Genomic DNA, 24039 nt, shown 5'->3' on the forward strand with positions numbered 1-24039 from the left:
CCGGACGGTATTCCTGGCGACCTCTTGAAATCTGATATCACGAAGTGGGGAAAACTGATCCACTCCCTACTCGTTGCCATCTGTAGGGGCGCCCCTATCCCCTCTTCGTGGAAAGGGGCGGAGGTGGTCCCGATTTATAAAAAAGGCCCCAGAGAAGATCCATCAAATTATAGGCCCATTAGCCTGTTAGATATCAGCCAAAAAGTAGTCGGCAAGGTCCTACTGGTCAGAATTTTAAACTGGGTAGAAGAAAATAAAATCCTTTCTGACTACCAGGCGGGTTTTAGAGTGGGTACCGGGACAATCGAACAAGCTTTTAGACTAATGATGGTGTATTGGAAAGTTGTGGTCATAGGCAAGGGCAGTCTTTATCTCGCGTTTATCGATTTAAAGACTGCCTTTGACCTTGTACCTAGGGAGACCCTATGGAGTGTATTGGCTGATATGGGGTTGCACCACTACTTGCTATCCCTACTTGTTAGGTTGCACGAAAATAGTTTTGCCCAGATTAGGTGGGGCCCAGGGGGGGAAAAAACAAATAGCATCCTGGTTGAGAGAGGTGTCCGCCAGGGATGTGTGTTAGCTCCCTCCCTCTTTTCCCTTTACATCAATGGGGTGGTTGAGCATCTTCGGAAACATCCTTCAGATGAACCATCCCTGGCTGGCGAACGCATACCAACCCTCCTCTTCGCGGATGATACGCTTTTAATATCTAAAACCCCTATAGGCCTCCAAAGGCTCCTAAACAACTTCCAATCCTTCTGCACCAAACGAGGCCTGGTAATCAACACAAGCAAAACTAAATATCTTGTGCTGAACCCTCCCAAAAAACAAGTCCGCCCTCCTACCCTGAACGCTGAACTTTTGGAGAGGGTAGAGGTCTTCGACTATCTTGGGATACGCCTTTCACACAAAATGGAATGGACCCCTCATTTGGGCAAAATGCTGTTATCTCATAAGAGGATCACAGGAGCTCTCCTGAAAGAACAACGCTCCTGTACAATAGGACCAATAGCTACAGTCCTTGAGATCTACTCGGCCAAAGAGGTCAGTTCTGCTCTCTATGGGGCCGAACTTTGGGGGTCATCCATTACTGACGCTTTACCAAGATCAGAGAAGAAATTTTGTAGAGCGATTATGTCTCTCCCGCAGGGCACTCCCACAGTCCCGCTAATGTTGGACTTAGGCTGTCGCCCAATTGACGACCTTGCAAAATTCCGTCCACTTTTGCTATGGGCACGTCTGTGGCGTGTGGAGGAACTCAGTAAATATGCGCAAGGCCTAGCAGAAATCATGTCACTACCAGGGTGGCACAAAATCAAATGGTTGAGAGATATGAAGACGCTGCTAGCAAAATTGGGCCTAAACGAAGCATGGATAAATAGAACCTCACCCCCGAAATTAACTCTCAAGAAACTTTATTGGGACTGGATCCTTCTACAAAGGAACATTAGTACTACCATGGGCAGACTTACGGAGGACTTCCTGAAGTTTAAAGATCAACCTAAACGGGAAGTGTACCTTGACATTATTGAAAAACCTTTTGATAGGGCTTTATACTTCAAATTCAGAACAGGAACTCTTCCCCTCTATTCTTTTACTTCACGTTGGAAATCTCGTGCACAAACTACAGAGCTTTGCCCAGCATGCCTAGATAAACCAGAGTCATTGGCACATCTCATGTTTGAGTGCAGAGAGTATGCAATACCCAGGAGGGTTTGGCTCAAAAACGTATGTCGGCAGTTGGGTACTAGGAGCCATGTGGCCGCAATCAGGATATTAATGTCTGATAGCTGTGCCACCTATGTTTGTGCCCTAGCCAAATTTTTATCATGGGCCTGGTCCATTCGAACTAAAAGGCTTAAATTGACTGTTTAATTCTCTTTTAATGTGACTGCCTAATGAACTGCCTTATGAACTGCTCTGTAAATTTGTAAAAACCAAACGAACTAAAAGGCTAATATCGACTGTTTAATTCTTTTTTTAATTGATTGCCTAATGAACTGTTTTGTAAATTTTTTCTAATAGGTTAAATTTTTATCGCATGTCCATGTTTGCTCTTCTGCTTTTAAAATTGTTGTATTGTGATTTATGTGTTGCTTTTATGATAACTTTTTATCGAAATAAAGCCTTTTTGACTTTGATATATTTACACCATCATTGTCACAGAAGAATTACATACATATATATATATTCTCACAGAGACATGTTGAATGTAAGACCATTGCAACTGGCAACGTATCACTGCAGAAGCGAGTCTCTTAATTATCACAGAATTTCAATTCAGATTGAAATTTCATGACATACAAATTAATGAACATTAGAAAATTACTATCAGCTTCCGAGCTTCGCCATTTTATTCTTAATTAAACCTGCTCAACATTTATACCTTGAAATTTGGTTAATTCGGGACAATGTCCTAAATGACCACTGCGCATAATTGGACAGTAATTTACATATGCTGTGGTTGGTTGGTTCATTCCGGTTTCATGCTGGCAGGTTCCCCTACAGTGTACTGTCAAATAGTCCAACTCGGCCAGTGTCTTAATCAATCATGCACATATCAGGACAGTAACCCAATTATGTGGGTTTTACTGGTCTGAACAATAAATTGGTATGCTGCAGTTAGAGAGCTGTTTCCTTCTTTAAAAGATTTCTATTTTCATTATTGACGGGTGACACATCCCGCTGAGATGTGGATGTAATCGACATAGCTGTGGCAGAAAAATATATAGCCACACACACAAATCTTTACATTTATATAGTACGATTGATTTAAGGTGGCATTTTTATTTATCTAGTATTTACTGAATATAGTGCACACATTTTTCTCAGGTAAGTACTGAGCATTGGTTGTTAATTGGGAGATCGAAGCTCAGAGCGGAAAACTTAATTTGTAACCCAGAAACTTGTGCTCAATATTTAGCTTCCTCACCTGACCAAACTGGTTGATCCTAAGCAAATCTTTTTAGATCACAGACCTTGGTTTCCTGGAGTTATCAATTCATAACGCTGCACAGAGTTTTTGCGCAGGACAAGCCCTATTGAAGAAAAAAAAGCTGCTCCTATATGGTTTCATAGGCATTGAGTTACCCAACTTCTAACAACAACAATGGCATTATATTAATCAATCAATAAAACTGTATTTGGCTTAAACAAACGTAAACCATAAAAGTTACACAAACACATACAATAAAAAGTGACAATGCATTATATAAGGACAGTCAGGGAACGAATAAGGTTAAATATTAAAAAACCCACAATAAAAGGTAAACAATCCTCTTTCAAAAGTTGAAGATAGACTAATGCTGGGCGAACCTGCCATTAGTTCAGTTTTTTTAAAAGAGGAACCAGATAGCGTTTACGATAAAATTCATACAATTTGCTGAAAAACATAAAATGCAGCATATCCTCTAGACTCTCCGTCGCAGCCGCAAGGAGCTGCCACTTTACTAATAGTAAAACATTTGGGTCTGGCAAGCAAGAGATGAAAAAGATTCAGCCAAAACCTGGTTAGGATGAATTTTTCGTGCGTAGACAACTACCCCAAGATACGGCTCTACTCTCAGGGTTGTTGTGAGCATTATACAAGTCTGCACGCTTGGTTTCTGTACCTCCCTTGCCGCTCTATCCAGATTCCTACCTACCAAGAAAGGCGGTTTTAATTTCCTCCACATCTCTCTTATTAATACATGCAGGATTGGAGAATATATCTCCCCGCCCTAACCTGCCAAAATTATCCTCGATATACCTCAGCAATAAAATACAGGATGAGTTGTCAAGTGTCATACAATCTTTTATAATCATATGGGTCAGATGGAGGTCTGGGCTCAGCCAACTCTTCAGAAAATAGGTCCGTGCTCGCAGGGAAAGTGCATCATTTATGTACGGGACCCCTAATTCCTCATGAACAGCTAAATTAGACGTGCCACGAGGAACACACAAAAGCCATTTCAGAAAATAATTTTCCGATATTTGAAGGGATTCTCCCGCCATATAACCCCATATTTCGCTACCATATGAGGCGACGACCAGGCTTTTAGCCTGGTACACCTGCAGCATCGCTCCAATGGGTTTCTTCCCCAGTTTGAAAGCAAAATTAAAGATCACTGCATTCACCCTCTGAACATCCCCCTTTTTTACTGCTCGCCTATTATATCCTGCAGGGATTAATAGGCAAGACTATTGGGGCTAAACTAAGAGCTAAACTAAGCTCTCAAAAAGCGGAATTCCAGAAGTGCATGTGGTCTCGTGACCGTGCTTTTATCCGCCTGCCTGCCTCGCATCACCACATCAAAGCCAGCCATCTGTTGCTTCCTCAGCGTGGTGCCGCCCCCTGCTGTATCAAAGGCTTTTATTTCATTGCCCGCGTTCTTCACACTTTTCACGGCCACCAGGCTGTGTCTCGCATTTCTCCTCCCCCTCCCACCTCTGCTGTTGCTGCCCATGGCCTCCCCATGTCGCACTTTCATTTTAATGGCAGCTTTGCTTTTCTTTATATCGGCTTTCCTTTCCATTTATCACTGCTGCGAACGTTTCACAGCTTGTTTAAAACTGTTTTTGGAGGGTTCGGCAGGTCTCATTTTCTATGTAAAGAAAAACCCTAAACTCGGTATCTTATGTAAAATACATGTTATAACAGGCTGCACTATTTCAGTAAAACAACATTATTTTGTCAGTCGGTCTTTTCGCCATTTCCATGTTAAGCTTATCAACACTACCTTGTGTGAAAAGGCCTTCTGGCCGCACTCCGTCCTCCAGCGATCGTTTTCACTGCACCCTTCTTGCATGAACCTTTTATTGACGTCGAAAAGGCTGAGTTGGCTTTGCTGCTCTCCGTGCTTGTGAATTGCATGCAGCAGCGAATGCGAACAAGGCGCTCTTAACAACCTCTGCGCCAGCTGCGAGCTCCAGGCATCGGAAGGAAGCGAGCTAGGCATTCACGCTCACGCAGGACTCAGCTGAAATACAACCCAGGCTATAAACTGTGGCAAAAAAGATGGAGGTCCTTGTGGACTGTCGCTTCCATACCTAATACTAAAGCCACTGGAATAATGTGGCAAAGGAGGACAAAGTTATATGACCAGGTTAACTAAATCATGCTTTATCGGCCGATTTATATTTACATACGAGTGCCGCAACGTTGCGACTTCAAAGGGATCCCCCCCCAGCCCCCTTTCAACTCCACACCAGCGCTCAACTCCACACCAACGCTCAACTCCACACCCCCGCTCAACTCCACACCCCCGCTCAACTCCACACCCCCGCTCAACTCCACACCCCAGCTCAACTCCACATCAAAGCCATCTCCGCGCGTCCACATCAAAGCCATCAGCCTCCCTCCCACCCCATATGCCTGCTCCCCCCGTTCCCCCTACTCGCTCGCATCCCGCCCCCCCACCAGGCTCTTGAAGAGCGACGCTTCATCTGCAGAGAACTTCACACTTCAATTCTCTCCCCGCCCCCCTCTGCGCAATGCCACTCCGAAGCCTTTTTTTTATTTTACACCCCATATGCTCGAGCCTTGGCATCAGACTTCAAAGGGATTCCCCCCCCCAGCCCCCTGTCACCAGCGCTTCCGCCAAAGATGTGGCTTGTGACTGTATGCCGGTTGGCTGCGGAGTCAAAGCATGCTTGCTGCCTCTTTTTGAACTGCTGTAAGGTATGCATTTGATTAAGAAAAGTGGAGGCAACTTCATCGTGCCTTTGACGGTTTGTGCTATTTCACCGTGAGGAACCTGTAACTCCACACCACCCCCCAACTCCACACCACCGCCCAACTCCACACCACCGCCCAACTCCACACCACCGCCCAACTCCACACCACCGCTCAGCTCCACATCACACTCTAAACAATACCACTCAGTGCCACATAATTACACTGCACTCAATGCAACATACACTCCAAATACCACTCAGTAACACATAATTACACGCCACATAATTACACTGCACTCAATGCAACATACACTCCAAAGCCCACTCAGTGCCACATAATTAAACACCACATAATTGCACTCTACTGAATGCAACACACAATACCACTCAGTGCCACATAATTATATGCTACATAATTACACTGCACTCAATGCAACATACACTCCAAACAATACCACTCAGTACCACATAATTACACGCAACACAATTACACTCTACTGAATACAACATACACTCCACACAATACCACTCAGTGCCACATAATTATATGCTACATAATTACACTGCGCTCAACGCAACATACACTCCAAATCCCACTCAGTGCCACATAATTACACAGCACTCAATGCAACATACACTCCAAATACCACTCAGTGCCACATAATTACACTGCAATCAATGCAACATACATTCCAAATATCGCTCAGTGCCACATAATTGCACGCCACATAATTACAATGCACTCAATGCAACATACACTCCAAATACCACTCAGTGCCACATAATCACACCACATAATTACACTCTACTGATTGCAACACACACTCCACACAATACCACTCAGTGCCACATAATTATATGCTACATAATTACACTGCACTCAATGCAACATACACTCCTAACAATACCACTCAGTGCCACATAATTACACGCCACACAATTACACTCTACTGAATACAACATAACCTCCCCATAATACCACTCAGTGCAACAGAATTATATGCAACATAATTCCACTGCACTCCATGCAACATACACTCCACTCAGTGCCAAAAAAATTACACACCTCATACTTACACTCTACTCAATGCAACATAAATACACTTTATCTATCGGTCTATCTATCACCCTTCTATCTGTCTATCGCTCTATCACCCTCACTCTATCTATCTATCGCCCTCACTCTATCTATCTATCCATCTATCGCCCTCACTCTATCTATCCATCTATCGCCCTCACTCTATCTATCTATCTATCGCATCACCACAGCATCACTCAAGGGCACCACAACATCACTATGCGCTACCACAGCATTACTGAACACCACAGCATCACTGAACACCACAACATCACTCGTCGCCACCACAACATCACTCGTCGCCACCACAACATCACTCGTCGCCACCACAACATCATTATCACTCCGCGCCACCACAACATCAATCTGTGCAACCATTCAACAACAACTGGTTCAAATATGTTCTCTCAATGTTTCAAGCTTCATTACAAATGTCACAAATAGATGTTAATAGTTCACTTCTGTTCTTGGATTTTCGTCACAATAAAATACAATGAACATAATCTTCACAAAAGTTATTTACAAAAGCTATTGCCATTATAAATTACAATAACTTTTTTTAAGTATTACTTATTAAAAAAATAAGCCATTTTTATTTGTAATATCAATACATCTAAGTCACGTAAATACAGCACATTATGCATTAAAAATGCTATAGGAGTCACATTTGCATATGTTAAAACTATTGGCATTGTAAATGACAAAGCTATTAATTTCGCTATTTTCCAAACCAACACATAAATTTAAAAATGTGTCATTTACAATACCGATTGCTCAAACTTTCCTAATGCGAGACCTATTGCATTGCAAATGCTTGTTTCCCTAGCAGTGGACCCCAGTTGAGCTTGTTATCAAAGAGAAGCCCTAGGTATGAAAACACATTTGTGAGGGGGATTTTAGAGTCTCCCACTCTAAATTGAAAATGTTTCTTTACCGGCTGCCCCCACTGCATAACATACGATTTATAGTTATTGATTGCCAGGTCCCTATCTGAGATAAAGTCTGAAAAGGCGGTTAAGAGTGATTGTAAACCCTTTTCTGTCCTGGATATGAGGACGGCATCGTCCGCATATAACAGGACAGGAATCGCTTGCCTACCTACCCTAGGACAGTCAGCCCCTAAAACCTGTAAAAACGCTATCCAATTCATTAATGTAAACATTAAATAGGAAGGGAGCCAGTATACAGCCTTCTTTATGTTTAAATCCCTTGTGACACGCAGGTCTTGTGAAAACCTAACATTAGCTTTCGTTGACTTTTGTAGATCCTCCAGAAAGTTTATAATGCTAGTCTCCACGCCCATTGCCTTCATGGACTGCCATAGCTTATTCCTATTAACGCTCTCAAAAGCCGAAGACAAATCCATGAAGGCAAGGTGAATGGTCCCTGAACGAGCAACTGTATATTTGCTCAAAATCAAAAAAAGGTTAAGGCACTGGGCAACTGTGGACCTTCCCTGTCGAAACCCGTATTGGGCTTCCGACAGTATCATATTATCCTCAGCCCAAGATGATAATCTTTACAAGAGGACCCTACTCATCAATTTTACCACTGAATCTATGAGGGATATAGGTCTGTAACAATATGGACTGCCTCCATCACCTTTTTTAAAAACAGGGACTATAGTTGAGGTGGCCCAAGACTGAGGGCATCCATACAGTGCCGCCGCGTTAAAAACAGACTCCAATATCGGGGCCCAGAAGGTGGAGTCTGACTTAAAAAGGTCTGGGGGGGATCCCATCAGGGCCCAGTGCCTTTCCAGAGGTTAGGCTTGATAAACCTAATAGGATCTCACCGCTCTCGAATCTTAGTACCCCCTCCTGCGTACTATGATGGGTTCCTTGATTTTGCACAGAGGGACAATCAAACATAAGTTTGAAGTGGGATTCCCACTCCTCCTCTGTTATATGGCAATCAAGCTCCCCCCGTCCTGGGCAAACAAAGGTTTGTTTACCACACTCCAGAATTTCGCGCTGTTTCGGAGCGTGTCAGGGTCCAACAACTCCCTCCATGCCTCATCCTTCAGGGATCTCTTTTGTTCCTCAAGGGTCAGCTTATATTCCCTGCGGCAGGCTGAAACACCCGCCTGCACTCTTGGTTTTAATACCAGGGCTTCCCTGAGCTTCCTCGCTGCTTTAGAGCAATGGGTTTAACAAACAATTGGTTCTGTTGGGTAATGGCAATATTGCTTTAAATAAGGCTGAAAACAGCTCAAGAACACAAAACAAGCAAACCTCTCTGAAGCAAAGCCTTTATATATATTAAAAGACAAGGGTAAAGCATATATAGGAATTACTTCATTCCACTATATTACCACTGGCCTTACAACGACAGAAAATACCTTGTTTCCTCCCCTGTTTTTTCCATCTTGTGGTTTTATTGTAAATACATGTTCTGTATATAAGTGTCACTTTATGCATTGCACGAGTCACTTTGATCACCACAGTCACTATTCACGAATTTAAAGTACGCATTGGTAATATAGTGGAATGAAGTAATTCCTATATATGCTTTACCCTTGTCTTTTAATATATATAAAGGCTTTGCTTCAGAGAGGTTTGCTTGTTTTGTGTTCTTGAGCTGTTTTCAGCCTTATTTATTTAAAGCAATATTGCCATTACCCAACAGAACCAATTGTTTGTTAATCGCATATACCCAGGTTCTGAGGGACACAGGGTTACCCCTTTTTTGTTAGAGCAATGGGTGTCGAACCATCTCGGACCAACCAGAGTTTGACCTTTTGCTGGGACAGATAACATCCCTGCAACCTTTTCAGTAATAGTTTTAAAAGCATCCAGCTACCCCCTTGGGGAGGACTGTTCCGTGGTACACACAGTTAGTTCATCAACACATGTAATTTTAAGTCTATCAGCGATTGATTCAGGAGTCACCTGCAACCACTTTAATCTGCGCATTCCATTAGTTGGTCTCATTGAGCCTAGTTTTGGGCAGCCCCTATTTGTTCGACAAGGGGGCTGTCACATAGAGTGTTATGGGGATATGATCACTAAATTCACTCTCTGTGATCTTAAAGGAACTTACTAAAAAGTGTAAGGAAGATGCAATTAAAACATAGTCAATAAATGATCCCTTCCCATGGCCCTTAAATGTTGAGAGAAAAAAAAAAGTTGTACGAGGGTCGATTAGAGCCATCGTTGTCATCAGATCAAAGTCATTAATCAAAGCATTTAATAACTCCCCTTCAACAGTATGTTCATAGTGGAAGCTATGCATATGGTGACAGCCCATGTCAGATATACAGGACGTTAACGGCTCACCACAGGGATGTATATTAAAATCGCCGGCGATAATGAGGCTGGGTGGGCTTTGACTCAGGGATTGGGTTATTACATCACCAAGGGCAGCTACATTAGTACTCCAGTACGAAACATATGCTAGACACCTTTGCCCTTTGGCGCAAAGGTGTGTGTGAGATGCTCTTTAGCCTAATTATGTGCCAACGCTAGGAAGAGAGCAGGATGGGGCCATATCTCTGAACTTAAGGTGCTTTCCTGCTCTCTTCCTCTCATGTAACGCAGCAACTTTGGGTGCTGCACTGTGTTGAGTAAAGATTTTGATAATCTGGGCCATTGTCGCTTTTTCCTCACTCACACTAACTCACATTCTCTCATTTTCACTTATACCCACTCCAACACATGCTCATAAACTCTTATTCTTACTTACTAACACACACTCACTAACTCCGGCCCTGGTGCAACTGCACCATTGATAGCTAAACCCACAATTAACTTCCGTTCCCTCTCACAACCTCCATTCAATAACACATTGTAACACACTCATACTCCTTCACTTACTCCCTCATACTCACTTTCACATATTCATGCACTCCAATTCTCATTTTCACCCTCATTGAGACTCTCAAATACACACTTTCACTAAATCCCATTCACTCACAAACACATAGAGAAATACATTTTTTGTTTTACTTAGCTGGCAACTTGGAGACTCATTGGTACCGGCAAAGGAGAAATCTGGAGCTGGGCATTGGAACCAGCAACCATAATTTCCAACGAGGAGCCAGATGGAGCAGCAAGGGCAGGGCTGAAATGGGGAAGACCCACCTCAATACCCCTCTCAGCTTCTTGATAGGCAGTGCGACTGGAATTATGCGTCAAGGGAGGGCCCAAGTATGCAACCGGGTTGACTAAATTATACAGCGAGAAAAGGAAAATGATGCAGCGTAATGTAGCACATTTTCTGAGAGTATAATTTTATTATTTTGTACAGATGTTAACTTTTTCTGGGCATAGATTTCACTTCTTTGGTGCCAATATTACACCTAAATATAGAAATAAGCAGCAGAAAAGTGGCCAGTCAACCTTTACAAAGGGACTTCAGCAATACGTCAATGGGTTTTTAGTAAGCTGTTTGAGCTAGAAACAAAATCTTTTTTTGTTAAAATCTGGGGATTATAAAGCAGATGATGAATTGTGTGGCAATTGAGCAAAACCATAATTATGTGAAAAGCACTGCAGCCGCACAATCACATATTTCCAGTGGCAATCTTGATAGGACTAGAAGCACAGGCTTATAAGAAGCTGGGATAGAACTGGGGATCCTGCCCCTGCTGCACTTTGTGGCTTTTCATTGGCTTCAGGGATGCACTTATGTGCGCCCTGACAGGCCCATTTTAGCAGTTATACTGTGCTGCTTGAGGTAAGTGCAGTATGTCTGCTAAATAAAATCGATTGTTCTCTGAATTAGAGGGATCATAGGAGAACTATGCCCTTCAGACATCTCACAGTCCACCTCGAAGGAGGTCACAGTGTGCTTCTTGCCCTTTTGTGTTTGGTGGACAGACATAACAGAGTGAAGAAGAGGATCAGAATGATACCATATAATAGACAGCACCTGGCACTTCTAACTCCAAATCCTTCTGCCACAGCTGCATGGTTTCCCCCAGATTGCTCTGCCCTCATGACTTCTACCTCTTGATCAAACTTACCCTCTCTGCAAGAGGCACTTGGTGGTTGGAAAATTTTAAGTCAAAGTGGAACAGTACCTGCTCCAAATCCTAGAGACATTCAAATCTCAAAGGATCCAAACCGGTAAGTGTAGTCCCGCGGGTTAACACACCTACTTCAGGGACATAGTCCACCCGACCCCTATTTTCAGAGACCACCCATTTTAATTGCACCTCCAACTTTGTGCTCAGAGAAAAGAGTTCAAAATATTGTACTTTTTCTTTAACTTTCCTTTTCTGCTCAGACCCACTCTTTTCTTCCCATTTGCTACAGTGTAGTTTCACTTTTATTGCATTGCCCATAGGTAGTTAACTAGACCACATCACTGTTTATCCTGCCCTATGTCTCGACCCTCTCTTCATGTCGATGCCTTCTCTCCCATTCCCCGTCATCTTCCATTTTTCTCAACATACCCCTTTCCACCCCATACATTTCACCTTTGCCTCATTCCATAAGGAACATGGTCTCCTTGTCGCAGCCTGATCATCCCTGCTCTTTCTAAATGTCCTTATTACAAATGAAGACCAAAAAAAACATACTAAAATGATGTAAAAAGCAATGAACATCAAGAAGATGTTCACAACAAATTGCACTCTAGGAACGAAGAGTGTGAGATTGAGAGGAGATCAGAAAAAAGGATAAAGAGAGATTTGCACCTTGTGTCCAAACTCTTGCAGCGCAAAGTCAATAATTTTTTTTTTTTTAAATAACCATTCAAAATGGTGAAGTCTGCTCACTATCAAGGATTTCATTTCAGTGCCTATTTTATTAAAAAGAATTAGTTGGCTGTTTTTCTGGAGATAGGCTGAACCCTTAGAAGACATAAATTCCACAGAGAAAAGTAGTTTTTTGTGCATACAGAGAGAGTGGAGCTCTGCCACAAACATACTGTATCATCTTGTAGAGCTGAACTCACTCCTGTGCAGATAGACCTGAGCTCCAGCATAGATGCAGCTACACCCCTGCATACATAGTGCTGAACGGATGCACAGACAGAGCATAGACTGTGTACCCAAAAGTAATTTCTTCCATTGATCTTGAGCTGAGTTCCTGCATACATATTACTCAGAACCTGGGTAGACAGAGCGGAGCTCTTCCAAGTATGCAGATGAGCTCCACAGCAGACAGTGGTGAGCCACTGTGAAGACAGATTGTGGGGAGCCAGTTCACAGCCAGAGTGGAGATTTTTCAGCATTCATTCATAGAATCTAAAACCAGAGGTTCTGTGGGAATTGAGAAAGCAGGCCCAGATAATATTCTGTGAATGTATCACACGTCTCTCATCCAGGTTAATCTTCCTGATAGGAAGTGAGGCGAAGCTGGTGGGACGGAGGATGACTGTGACAGAGAAGGGAGTGAGAGAAAGAGAGAGACAGAGAAAAAAGGAATATAGTATTGAACGAATTAAGCATGTGCAAATATGGATAAAGCCAAGTAAGAAAGGGAAATGTGACTGAGATGGGAAAAAAAAAACACAGATGGTGTGTGAAACAGGAGACATCAGATTGAGAGAAGTATGCACAACACCACAGCAATAATGCTAAGGCAAACTTTATGTGAAGGGTATTTGTGAAGTGCACAGCTCACCCTGGAGAGTATCCTGGTGCTGAGAAAGCATGGGTTATGCCGGCTGTGACTGAGACTTGTCCAGGTGAAGAGCCATGTTTTCAGTTTCCTGCGGAGCTCAAGTACTGAGGAGGCAGCTCGAATGTGCAGGGGTAGGTGGTTATAGGCTTTGGGTAAGAGGTGGGCGAAGGCTGGTTCCTTGTATGGGAGGGGATGTGTTCGAGCAGGATTCTGGCTGAGCAGAAGTGTCTGAGGGAGTGTCTTGTGTGTGGGTTAGTGAATGGGGAGACAGTGGAAGTCTTTGTCGGTGCAGGGTTGTGTGAACATGGAGAAGCCTAAGTGGGAATCTGGCCGTTGGTTTTTTCAATGGTCTGAAATTTTCTAGCACTTAGTCAGTGATTCCGACAGAGTGTGTTGCCATAGTCCAGCTGGCTGGTGAAGAGGGCCCGGAAGACCATTCTGAATGTACTGACTGGGAGCCATTTGAAGATTCCATTGAGCATATTGAGAGTGTGGAAACAGGAGGCAGGGACTACGATGACTAAAGAAATCTTTACAGCATATTACTCCCATTCTTTTTGCTCCCTTCAGAAGAAGCCTGCCTTTCACTGTGTCACTGGGTAGTGCTGTTTGTGCATGGTGCCGATACCAATCTCCAGAGAAACATTTTGGTCACCAGCAAAATAATTTTTAGCCAGTTAAGCACTGGGTTGGAGTGAGGGTGTTTCACATGTGACAGATTCACTAGGCAGCAATGTTTTAGAATTGTAAAATGTGGTCTAGTCAATTTGTAAATTGTGTTTCACATGGATCATCAAACGTAAACGCTTCACATACTGAAGAAGTTTGACGTTTTATATATTCTCTTCCCTGGCGAGGTTAAAGCAGGCAAACCCAAAGTAAATGGATGGAGGAGTAAAGCATAAAGATTGTGAGGGCAGATCACCTTCAATGATGCAATAAGTATTTCTTGCAGGAGCCTGTTAATGTAGAAGCACTAATCGTTAATGTATGGCTTGGTGGTACCAAAAACAATGGGAAGGACTCCAATCATAGTGCCTTCAAATCATGGTCCCCCTCAGTGGACAAAAGCTCTGCGTACTCCCCTATTCTGCTATCTGTACTTTCCATGTGCTCCGCTCGGACTGAGGGGGCAGGTGTTGTGCACTGGCTGGGGCTACAGGAATCCTTTGAGAGCGGTGCAGCAGGGTTATGGGCACACACACACTTTCCCACTCGCATGGGTCTACTTCCAGGTCTCCTTCTGGCTATCTCAATGTAATCGTGCAAAAGTGCTTTATGCTGTCGATGCTCACCGTAACAAGAATAAATTTAATTTTTACTTGGATTCAGTCCCTTTACTAATATGGCTACCAACACTACTGGACATGATGAATTTCTATTGCAGCATGCACATATTTAAATCTGTGCATCTTTATTTAACCGTCTATCATTTGGAGAGAAAGAAATAGTGACTGAGTGCAAGTTGGGCTTAGGTGTAAGTGTGTATTTCACTGAATTAATTTAGAACTAACAAATTGGGAATTGCCTGTATAGTTGTCATTTACAATATAGCCTTGTTGCTCTCAAAGCAGTGTTTAGCCATTTAAAAAAAAAAGCATTGCAGGGCCAACAACCGAAAAAAGATTCATCAACACTTTGAACACCCCCTTAGATTACAGAAAATACCACATTAAAAAAATACTCAGTCTCACCACAATCTTTGCTCACACTGATGAGTACAGTACAATGGAGATTATTGAGAAGTCATTACACCGAGTAAAAATGCATGAATTACATGTTTTGGTGTGCAAAAAGCAATGGTGTTAAACCCAGATATTTCGAAGGAACCGTGAAATATGGAAAATATTTCAAGGTTACAGATTTTGTCGCCACTGTGCAAAGTTTTTACATTGTCCAGGATACTAGTATTATGCAGCTTGGAGGACCAAGGTTAATGAAATTATGCAACAAAAAAAGGCAAATAATGGGGCACTTTGTCTGGTGGTATTATTTTCATCCGTTTGAGCTGGAAACAACAATGTTGGTGAAATCTGCATATTCAACAAATCCATAATTATGCTGTAAACTCTGCAGCCACAGAATCACATAGATCCACTGAGCTCGCCATTGCCTATGGTTTTATCAAGAATGTATTAGTTATAGGTAACCAATACCTCAACATTTTAACTCCAGTGAATGGCCATTGTTGGCTGCACTTTGAATAAAGCAGCTTGTGATATCAAAAACAAGTGCCTTGTCATTGCCACCTCAGACTACTGGTGATATTTACAAACTAAAAGGCCAAAGATATCACCATAACCCCTCAATGGTAATATTGGACCAGATTACACAGTAAACAATTATGCATGATCTGCATGTACTTAACTTTAAACCATTGTGAATATGCAAATATATAAACCTCAACCTTAAAGAGACAACTCATTCAGATGCTAACCATGTATAACCATGTATAAAACATAAATACCAAAATAATTTGCATTCGGTCCACTCACTAGACAGCATGAGGACTGAGGCTTAATGGCTACGTGAAACCATCAACATAATTAGGAGTGTTCAGAAGGATAGTGAAATGTAATGTTTGAAGCCATTTTTTTTTTTTTTTTTTTTTTTTACAAAGTCCTAGTCATCAACTATGGAAGAATATGTGATTGACTGGCTAAGCTGTCGATCTGAGGACCATGATTTGAATCCAGCTTGGCATGGACTGAAAATTGTGAAATTCTGGGAAATCACTTAGTCACAATGTACCGAATATTTAAATGTGTGGGATACTAGTGTAAGTGTTTGTGCAACAAGATATAAGCCACTACTTTATTAATACAATCTTGCATAATTTTCCATCACCTCCCACGATGGGCATTCCTCTGTTGCCAATAAATAACACAGGAGATGTGGTATTGCACTCTTATGTTTGATATTTTTTGTGTGTTTTATACTGTTTTTATAAGTGTCGTTGGTGCAAAAGGTCGGTACCCTACTGAGCAGTTTAGGGTATGCATAAACAATACTGACATGTGCGTTCTGCGATCACAGGACCCACTCCTTCCTTGCACTCCTTTTAATTTTCATACAAATTTTACTCCATGAGTGTAAATATCAGTTTGTAAATTTTATTCATTTCAAACTTGATTGTTGTAGCGAGTCTTTCATCCATATAGTTATATTTGATTCATTGATTTTAACATGCTTGTAATTATTCCCCTCGCTACTCTGGCGACGCACGCCAGAGTAGCGAGGGGAGACGAGCAGAACCACACATCGGTGTTGAAACGCTAAGAGAAAGCTCTAAGGTTAGTGAGATCTATGAAACACTGTGGTTATGGGTACAAAGTGCAAGTAATGCACGGTCTTTCCGGTCAATAAGAACAAGCGGGTTTACAAGATGTATAATCCCCTGATGAAGAGCGTAATGCTTGAAATGCATTGGGAATAATTACAAGCATGTTAAAATCAATGAATCAAATATAACTATATGGATGAAAGACTCGCTACAACAATCAAGTTTGAAATGAATAAAATTTACAAACTGATATTTACACGCATGGAGTAAAATTTGTATGAAAATTAAAAGGAGTGCAAGGAAGGAGTGGGTCCTGTGATCGCAGAACGCACATGTCAGTATCATTCCTCTGTTGCCCTCAGATTAGGTCCATGCTATAGAAATACCAACAAATGCACGCTTTTACATTGTGAGTAGGTACCCTGCTTATTATTATCTGTGGGTAACCCCTTCCTTTTGGGCTGCTGGTGAGCCCACCTCATTTTGTGACAGCTAGAAAGAAGGTCCCATGATTTACTTTATTACAGTTTTTTCTTCACACCTCAAGTTTACTTCTCAATGTCTGTGGAAGCACTTTATTGGGCACACTGGGAGATTCCCCTACACCAGGGGTCTCCAACCTTTTCTGTAGTGAGAGCTACTTCTGATCAGTGAAAATCGACGTGAGCTACAAAAGGCGAAGCAACGCGCACATTTTTTCAAGGGACCCCCCTTACCCAGCTTCATTGATTTTGAGTCTAATGTCTTTGGAACCCATACTGTGGTTTGAACAAAATACTTAGAGTTCCCTAGAATATATGTTCATGTGGCACATTTTACTCTAGGGCACATGAAACTCTTTAAAAAAGTCTGCTTTATTTCAATGATTCCATAGTACTCATTCCATCTTTGATTAATAAAACATCACAAGTCACCCTCACACTCAAGTAGTACACCCTCCAGTTGAGCCACAAACAAAGCAGAGAGTGTTGGAGGGGAAAGGAAAACACCTGGATGCTGTTATAAACGGAGACAAAAGCTCTTCCAGGATTAGACTGGGCAGCTGAGTATGGGGTTCTGATCCCTGGAATGGGAGGAAGAAGGCTGGTACTGAAGGGGTCTCAGTATTTCCATATTGAGTTTCATGTGCTTTTAAAAACAATACCTTGGAGTACAACACTTATTGAACAGTAGGAGAAACAGGGTGTTCCATGTACCTCACATGGACAGCCTCATGTGTGCCTGCTCCCTGCATCTCACATGCGATATCATAAGTTTGTCCCCCATATCCTACATATAGTCCTCTGTTTGCTCCCTGCTCCCCACACGCAAAGCATCATGTCAGCTTGTCCTTGTACTTCAAATGCACAGCCTCATGCATGCCTCCCAGCTTTGCACATGTACAGCCTGTGTACCTGCACCTCACATTCACGGTCATGTAACTTTTTTCCCTGCACCTCACATGCATAGTGTCATCTCTGCTTGTCATCATCATGTGTGCCAGCCCCTCAAGTGCAGCTTCTTAATTGCCCCCTTCCCTGTGCCCCACATTTGCAGTATCCGTGTGTTCCCTACACCACACATAGGCTCGTGTTTATCTGCCCTGCACTTCAAATATTAAGCCATCATGTCACTGAGGGTTGGTGACAAAATGGCAAAAATGTGTAACTATTGTTTTTCTAATAATTTCAATGTGGGCGGGCGGTGACAAGGAATTTTTTGCACCGGGTACCACCTAACCTTGCTACGCCACTGGTGGTGGGGGGGGGGGGGTCTCTAAAAGGGGAGTGGCCTATGTAATTATAGGCAGGACTTAAAACGTGAACTAAATTTCTGGGATTTCCATAGTGTGCCATCAGACTGGCATGCTGGTGTGTGTCTGAGCTTTCTGTTATTGTATCCAGACATTTAAAACAACAACTGGCATACACCTAAAACCAGCCAGGACTACTGTGGTTGTCTCTGTGCTATATGCAGAGAGGCCGAAGACGAAGACCATTGTGTTCTGAACTCCTCTCTGACCCTATGTCCGGCACTGTGAGAAACTCCACTGGCTTCCCGCAGCTCCAGAGCACCCATAGGGGCCAGTTCTGCACACCTCGAGGCCACTCAGTTCAAAGTATGTGCACCACACAAGATAATAGATTACATAAAAAAATATGAACACTGGCCAGCCTGGAAATAGTCATGTACTGCTGTGGCCTGAGGCGACCATTTTGAGGGAAAGGGGGGGGGGGTTAAATCATGGTTGGAAGTGTTGTAAAAGGTTTGGGAAAAAACAAAAAAATTGCCATAAACATTAAAATTTCCAGAAAACACATAACTGCACCAATATGACCCATTGTACATTTGTGCACCGATTTTTCCAAGTTGGGAAGCAACCTTCTGATACATTCCTGCATGGGGGTGCTGCTACAAATAATTCTTATAGACTTGCCTTACGCATGTTTGTTTGCTTCTTGAAATACCCAATTCTGTTTCTGTGCCCCGACGTGGGTTGAGGGCGTCATTGTTTTCAGTGTTTTGGTTAGCGGAGCGGGGGCCTACATTTGAACCCTGGGCCCCCAGCTGAGGAGCTGAAAAGGCAGGGGTCAGCCACCCTGGCAGCCCGGCCCCAGCTGCAGCGGCCCGGGCCATTCCCAGGTGATTAGGAGGTGAGAAGTGCCCTCTGATGACGCCAGCGGAGCGGGGGCTGAGTGGCTCATGGTGTTGTCGCAGGCTCCCCGGGAGAGAGGGCGAGGAGTGGCCTTCCTCTGCCCTGTTGATACCGTAACCGCCCTACAGTTGTTTTAGGAATGACGCTTTAAAATATGGAGTTTGTCAATCCCGTCCTTCTCCGACGCTTTGTGTGATCTTTAACAAAAACATCCCAATGCGGGGACTCTCGCGTTCACACATGCAAAGCAACACAGACGTGTCTCCCGGAGGCGGGGTAGGGTTTCCCCTTTAAGGGTGCCTCGTGTTCCCTTTGGCTGCATCCCTCCTCGATGTTCATGATTTGGCGTCAGTGGACAAATTGGAAATGCCATCGCAAGCTACTCATGGGGCCCCGGCGAGCTACTGGTAGCTCGCGATCGACCGGTTGGAGACCCCTGCCCTACACACATCTTCTTGTTCCCTGGAAGAATGTTAACATTGTGCAGTTCATGCTACTTTTAATAAAAAAAATACACTTTTCCAGGAAGCCTTCAGTGCTTTTATTTCTGACAGGCACAGGTCTCATTTGGTACCAACCATCTTGCAGACATCCTATGCTTGAAGGTCTGGTGGAAGCTCTCTGAGTTCCAGCAGTACTCTGCGTCTAAGGGGGAATGCATTGGTGAAAACAAAAGATCTGGCTTTAATATGCTAGTGCAGAAAGAACAGCAATGGACATGTCATGTCCCCGGTACTGGTGAGCACCAGGAAGAAAGCACATGGAGGCAGGTTGGTGGCGGTCACGCTTCTTTATTCCTTAGTGCAGGCGCTTCTTTATTCCTTAATGCAGGTATCGGCAGCGAGGGCATTTGCTTGTCCTTCCTCAGCATGTGTGTATGCTGCAATGCCTGCAGGTTTCCTGCTCCTCCTTCCCACTGCCCAGAAGTGGTGGTCATTTGTCCAGTGTGTAGCAGGTCCTAGTGCCCTGCCACTTCTCCACCACTGCGACAGGACATATGTCTTTTCCATGCTTTAGCGCATTAAATGCAAACCTATTGGCCGTCCAAACGTGTATTCTAATGTCATCTCGGTTCCCAGTTTGCAAAACGGTAGCCCCACCAACACCGTTTAGTCCGCCGCGCGGACTAAACGGTGTCTGGTACTTCTTTGTAACATGCACACGTCACTTTTCTCTTGTAACACAGTTTGCTACCTCCCTCATTTTGTTTGCTTTAGATACTTGCACAAGTGCCACCATAGCCTACGTAATGTTTGTTATTGTGTTTGAGTGTCTGCCATTTATTGAAGTATTATCCCTCTACCTGTGTTTGGTACTCTTTTGTAACCTGCACACGTTACTTTTCTCTTGTAACAGTTTGCTACCTCCTACATTTTGTTTGCTTTCGATACTTGCACAAGTGCCACCATTGCCTACGTAACGTTTGTTCTTGTGTTTGAGTGTCTGCCATTTATTACAGTATTATACCTCTATTTGTACTTTGGACGCCTTTGTAACTTGCACACGTCACTTTTATTCCTCCTGTAATGCACCGTTTGCTACCTCTTGTATTTTGTTTGCTCACAATTGTCACTTTTACCTCATGTAACTTAACGTTTACTTTTGTAATTTGTTCACTTGTATTTTCTCCTCATGCATCATTAACGTTTCTATTGTGAAGCGCTCTGACACCTTCGGTAAAGTCCGCGCTATATAAAAAGGCATTCAAATCAATAAATAAAAAATAAATTAAATAAATAAACTACCCCCCCCCCCCCCCCCCCCCCCCCAAAATATGTCTAGTTGCGCCACGGCACCCAGAACTGAACCCCGGCTCCCCAGTTCCGTAGTCAGCAGCTCCAACCGTAACTCTACATTGGTCTTGCGTCGTGTATATGCGGGGAGGGGTGAAAGGGGGCAAAGAAAATTATGATAGATTTAAATGATAACTTTTACCCTATGTCACAAAGACTCATCTCCAGGTCAGAATAGTTGAGAGTTGAAGTTTTACTTAGTCACATTCATTTAACTTGAATTAAAAACTGATGAATTCAGATGCGCAAGCCAAGTACTATCGTCACGTGGCCCTATGTAGGCATCCCTATGGACTAGGCTAGAAGAGGCCAACAACCAACCCCAAAAGTTATCCTTTAACCCATACTTTCTATATCCTTTTTCAGACAGAAACGTGCAGCTGCCAAAGCACCGCCCAGCTGTTGACAGACAACTACTTTCGAGCAATAGAGTTCTATGTGAGCCATCAATTGCCCAATCAGGCATGAGAGGTGGGCCCAATCACAGACGGGGGTGGTGGCTTTGCGCAATCGCGTATGACCTTGCCTGGGAGTGGGCGGGGCTTGAGATGCTACTAACCTCGCAGCCTTCTGCGTGGCTCCCGGGCATGGCGACTAATACCCTCAAAGGTTCCCGTGATCTGGGGTCATTCGGCTCCCTTCGGTGGCACCTGTGGGCTCAGGGCAAGTCCCGTTTTCCCTCCCGCTCTGCACAGCACGTGAAGTGTACTGCTTCCGGCTCCATTTCCTGGTGCCCGGCGTCGTATGTCCTCACTTCCGCCGGGTGCGCCTTAAAAAGACAGTGGCTATTAAAAAAAAAATTTTTTAAAAAAACCCTCTCAACTTCTCTACTCGAAGGCCACAATTCTTCTGTGACCAGGAGAGATTAAGGTAGTATAGACGTTTCAAGGGAAAGCACCAGTTGGAATCCTTCAATGATAATCGATCCTCAAGTCTTATGTGTCCAGAAAGACAGTGGCGCCAATGACTGACTATGATGTCGCTGAGTGACTCTAACCCTAGGCAAGATGATCATCAACCAAACTTCGGCCGCCGAGCCAGATCAAGCTATCGCATTGACCCAAAACAAACCGTATTCTCACTGACCGACCCTGAACAGGACTTCAGTTCACTGACTGACACCGAGCTTGAGGACCCTGATTGATGTAGAGCAAGGCCGGAGCTCAGTTTATTGTGCAGGCTCACACATAGCTGTCAAGCTTTCTGGTTCCATCTTTGACCGTTCTTCTTTGCGACATTTCAACGTTTTTTTTCCACACTTTGTGTGACACTTCCTAGAAAGTAGGAACGAGAGAAACACTCCTCATGTGGACTGCAAGGGTCTGGAAAACTACCTTAAACTGTTGCAATTCTTCTGCAGTGGTTATGCTACGGTACATAATGTTCTACCCACTGTGTACCCCTGGGCCCAGCGTTGGTAGAAAATTTCGGACCAGGACTCCTAGTGTCAGTTGTATCCAGTCACAAATAAACACGGACATCCACAGACCTTCGCAGATGATGACCGTTCCACTTAGCACTTTTATTGTCTTGTGCTTTGAGTACCTCCAGCTCCACGCACTTCCAGAGGCCATCCAGTGGGCAGGATTAGGACCTGATTTAGAGCTGAAGAACAACAGAAAAACTAGAGGAGGTGCTAAAACCAGTGGAGAATCCACCCATGGCATTCGCCTCCCCATAGTATCCTTAAGATGAAGGACATTGTGACCAGTGCGCCCCCCCCCCCCTTCCACCAAATTAGCCCTCCCACCAGGAGGTAGAGGATCACCCACCTCCAAACCAGATCTAGCCTCCTGGAGCCCTAGGGACCCCAGACACTACTCTGATGTGAGTATGTGACCAAGGTGGCATCTTAACACTATATAAAACTCTGTAAAAATATATTAACAAAATTGTGCCCGCAAAGCCCCAGCCAGCCTTTGCTTGTTGTTGCAGACCGGGTAACTCATGACACCCTCTTGTCCTCCTTTCCCTTTTCAACCTTTTACTTTACCAGCACTCCTTCTCATCCTTTTTTATCTCTCAGTAAAGAAAAAAAGCGATCTGATGTGGCCAACATTGATCACGTCCTATCGCTTTTTTCTTGACTTTAAGCCATGTTGCACAGCAGCACATTCAGTTAGTCAAAAAAATAACTCCTATTGGCCACAAAATAATATGAAAAAATAAGGTTTAGCCATCTTTCATACTAGTTATTGAAACTTTAAAAAAGCACTCCGCTAACCTTAAATGTTGCTTGTTAAGTATATGAATACAATTGGCCAAACCTGTCTTTTGTGCACAGAGTGGTGGTGCTGGTTACTGTTGCAGCACAAGTTACTTTTCAGAAAATGCAACATTGTGCTCTGACCAGGGTTGGATTGAGATTAAAAATCGGCCCGGACATGGCAAAAAAAAGTGACCCACATTTGCATATTGCCTTTCGGCAAAACAGTGCTTCGGCGAAGTTTTATAAAAATGAATGGGGAGGGGGCAGGAGTCTCTGACAGAGGCATGTTTTTGTAATTTTACTTAGATTAAAAAAAATGAACTTATTAGTTCACACTGGTGAAACACACCTGAAAACAAGTGAGGCTACTTCTGCTCAGGCCCCCTAGTCCCGCTCACTATGCATACTGTAGTAAATGAAGTGGAGACCACAGATGCAGCAATAAGGGTTTATTGCAGAGAAGCAGAAAGAAGCAACCTCAACACAAGCTGGCCAGGCACAAACTGTCACCAACTAGAACACTAGAAGGAGACAGATCCCATCCTCGTCGCCAAAAATTGTAGTAAATGAAGTGGAGACCACAGATGCAGCAATAAGGGTTTATTGCAGAGAAGCAGAAAGAAGCAACCTCAACACAAGCTGGCCAGGCACAAACTGTCACCAACTAGAACACTAGAAGGCGACAGAGCCATGTACATTCTGGAATGGATGACACAGGTAAGAATTATAGTGGAGCATGGAAATGGAGGAGGAATAAATATACAACACATACATTAATGGGACGGCCCAGCAAGAGAAAGGGAATGACACC

The 24039-nt window shown here is 43.5% G+C and overlaps 1 protein-coding gene across 1 annotated transcript in view; it reads right to left on the bottom strand.

Moving 5' to 3' along the window:
• HMBS (hydroxymethylbilane synthase) overlaps positions 1-21765 on the bottom strand; it is an 87590-nt gene extending 65825 nt beyond the window's left edge. Inside the window, exon 1 of the mRNA XM_086951294.1 lies at positions 21579-21765. Within this exon, the coding sequence (XP_086807420.1) occupies positions 21579-21608 (30 nt within the window). The 5' untranslated portion in view covers positions 21609-21765. The remainder of the gene's footprint in view (positions 1-21578) is intronic.
• Between the last annotated feature and the right edge of the window lie 2274 nt (positions 21766-24039).

This window comes from Lissotriton vulgaris, unplaced genomic scaffold, assembly GCF_964263255.1.
Source record: "Lissotriton vulgaris unplaced genomic scaffold, aLisVul1.2 SCAFFOLD_1083, whole genome shotgun sequence".
Taxonomy (NCBI): Eukaryota; Metazoa; Chordata; class Amphibia; order Caudata; family Salamandridae; genus Lissotriton; species Lissotriton vulgaris.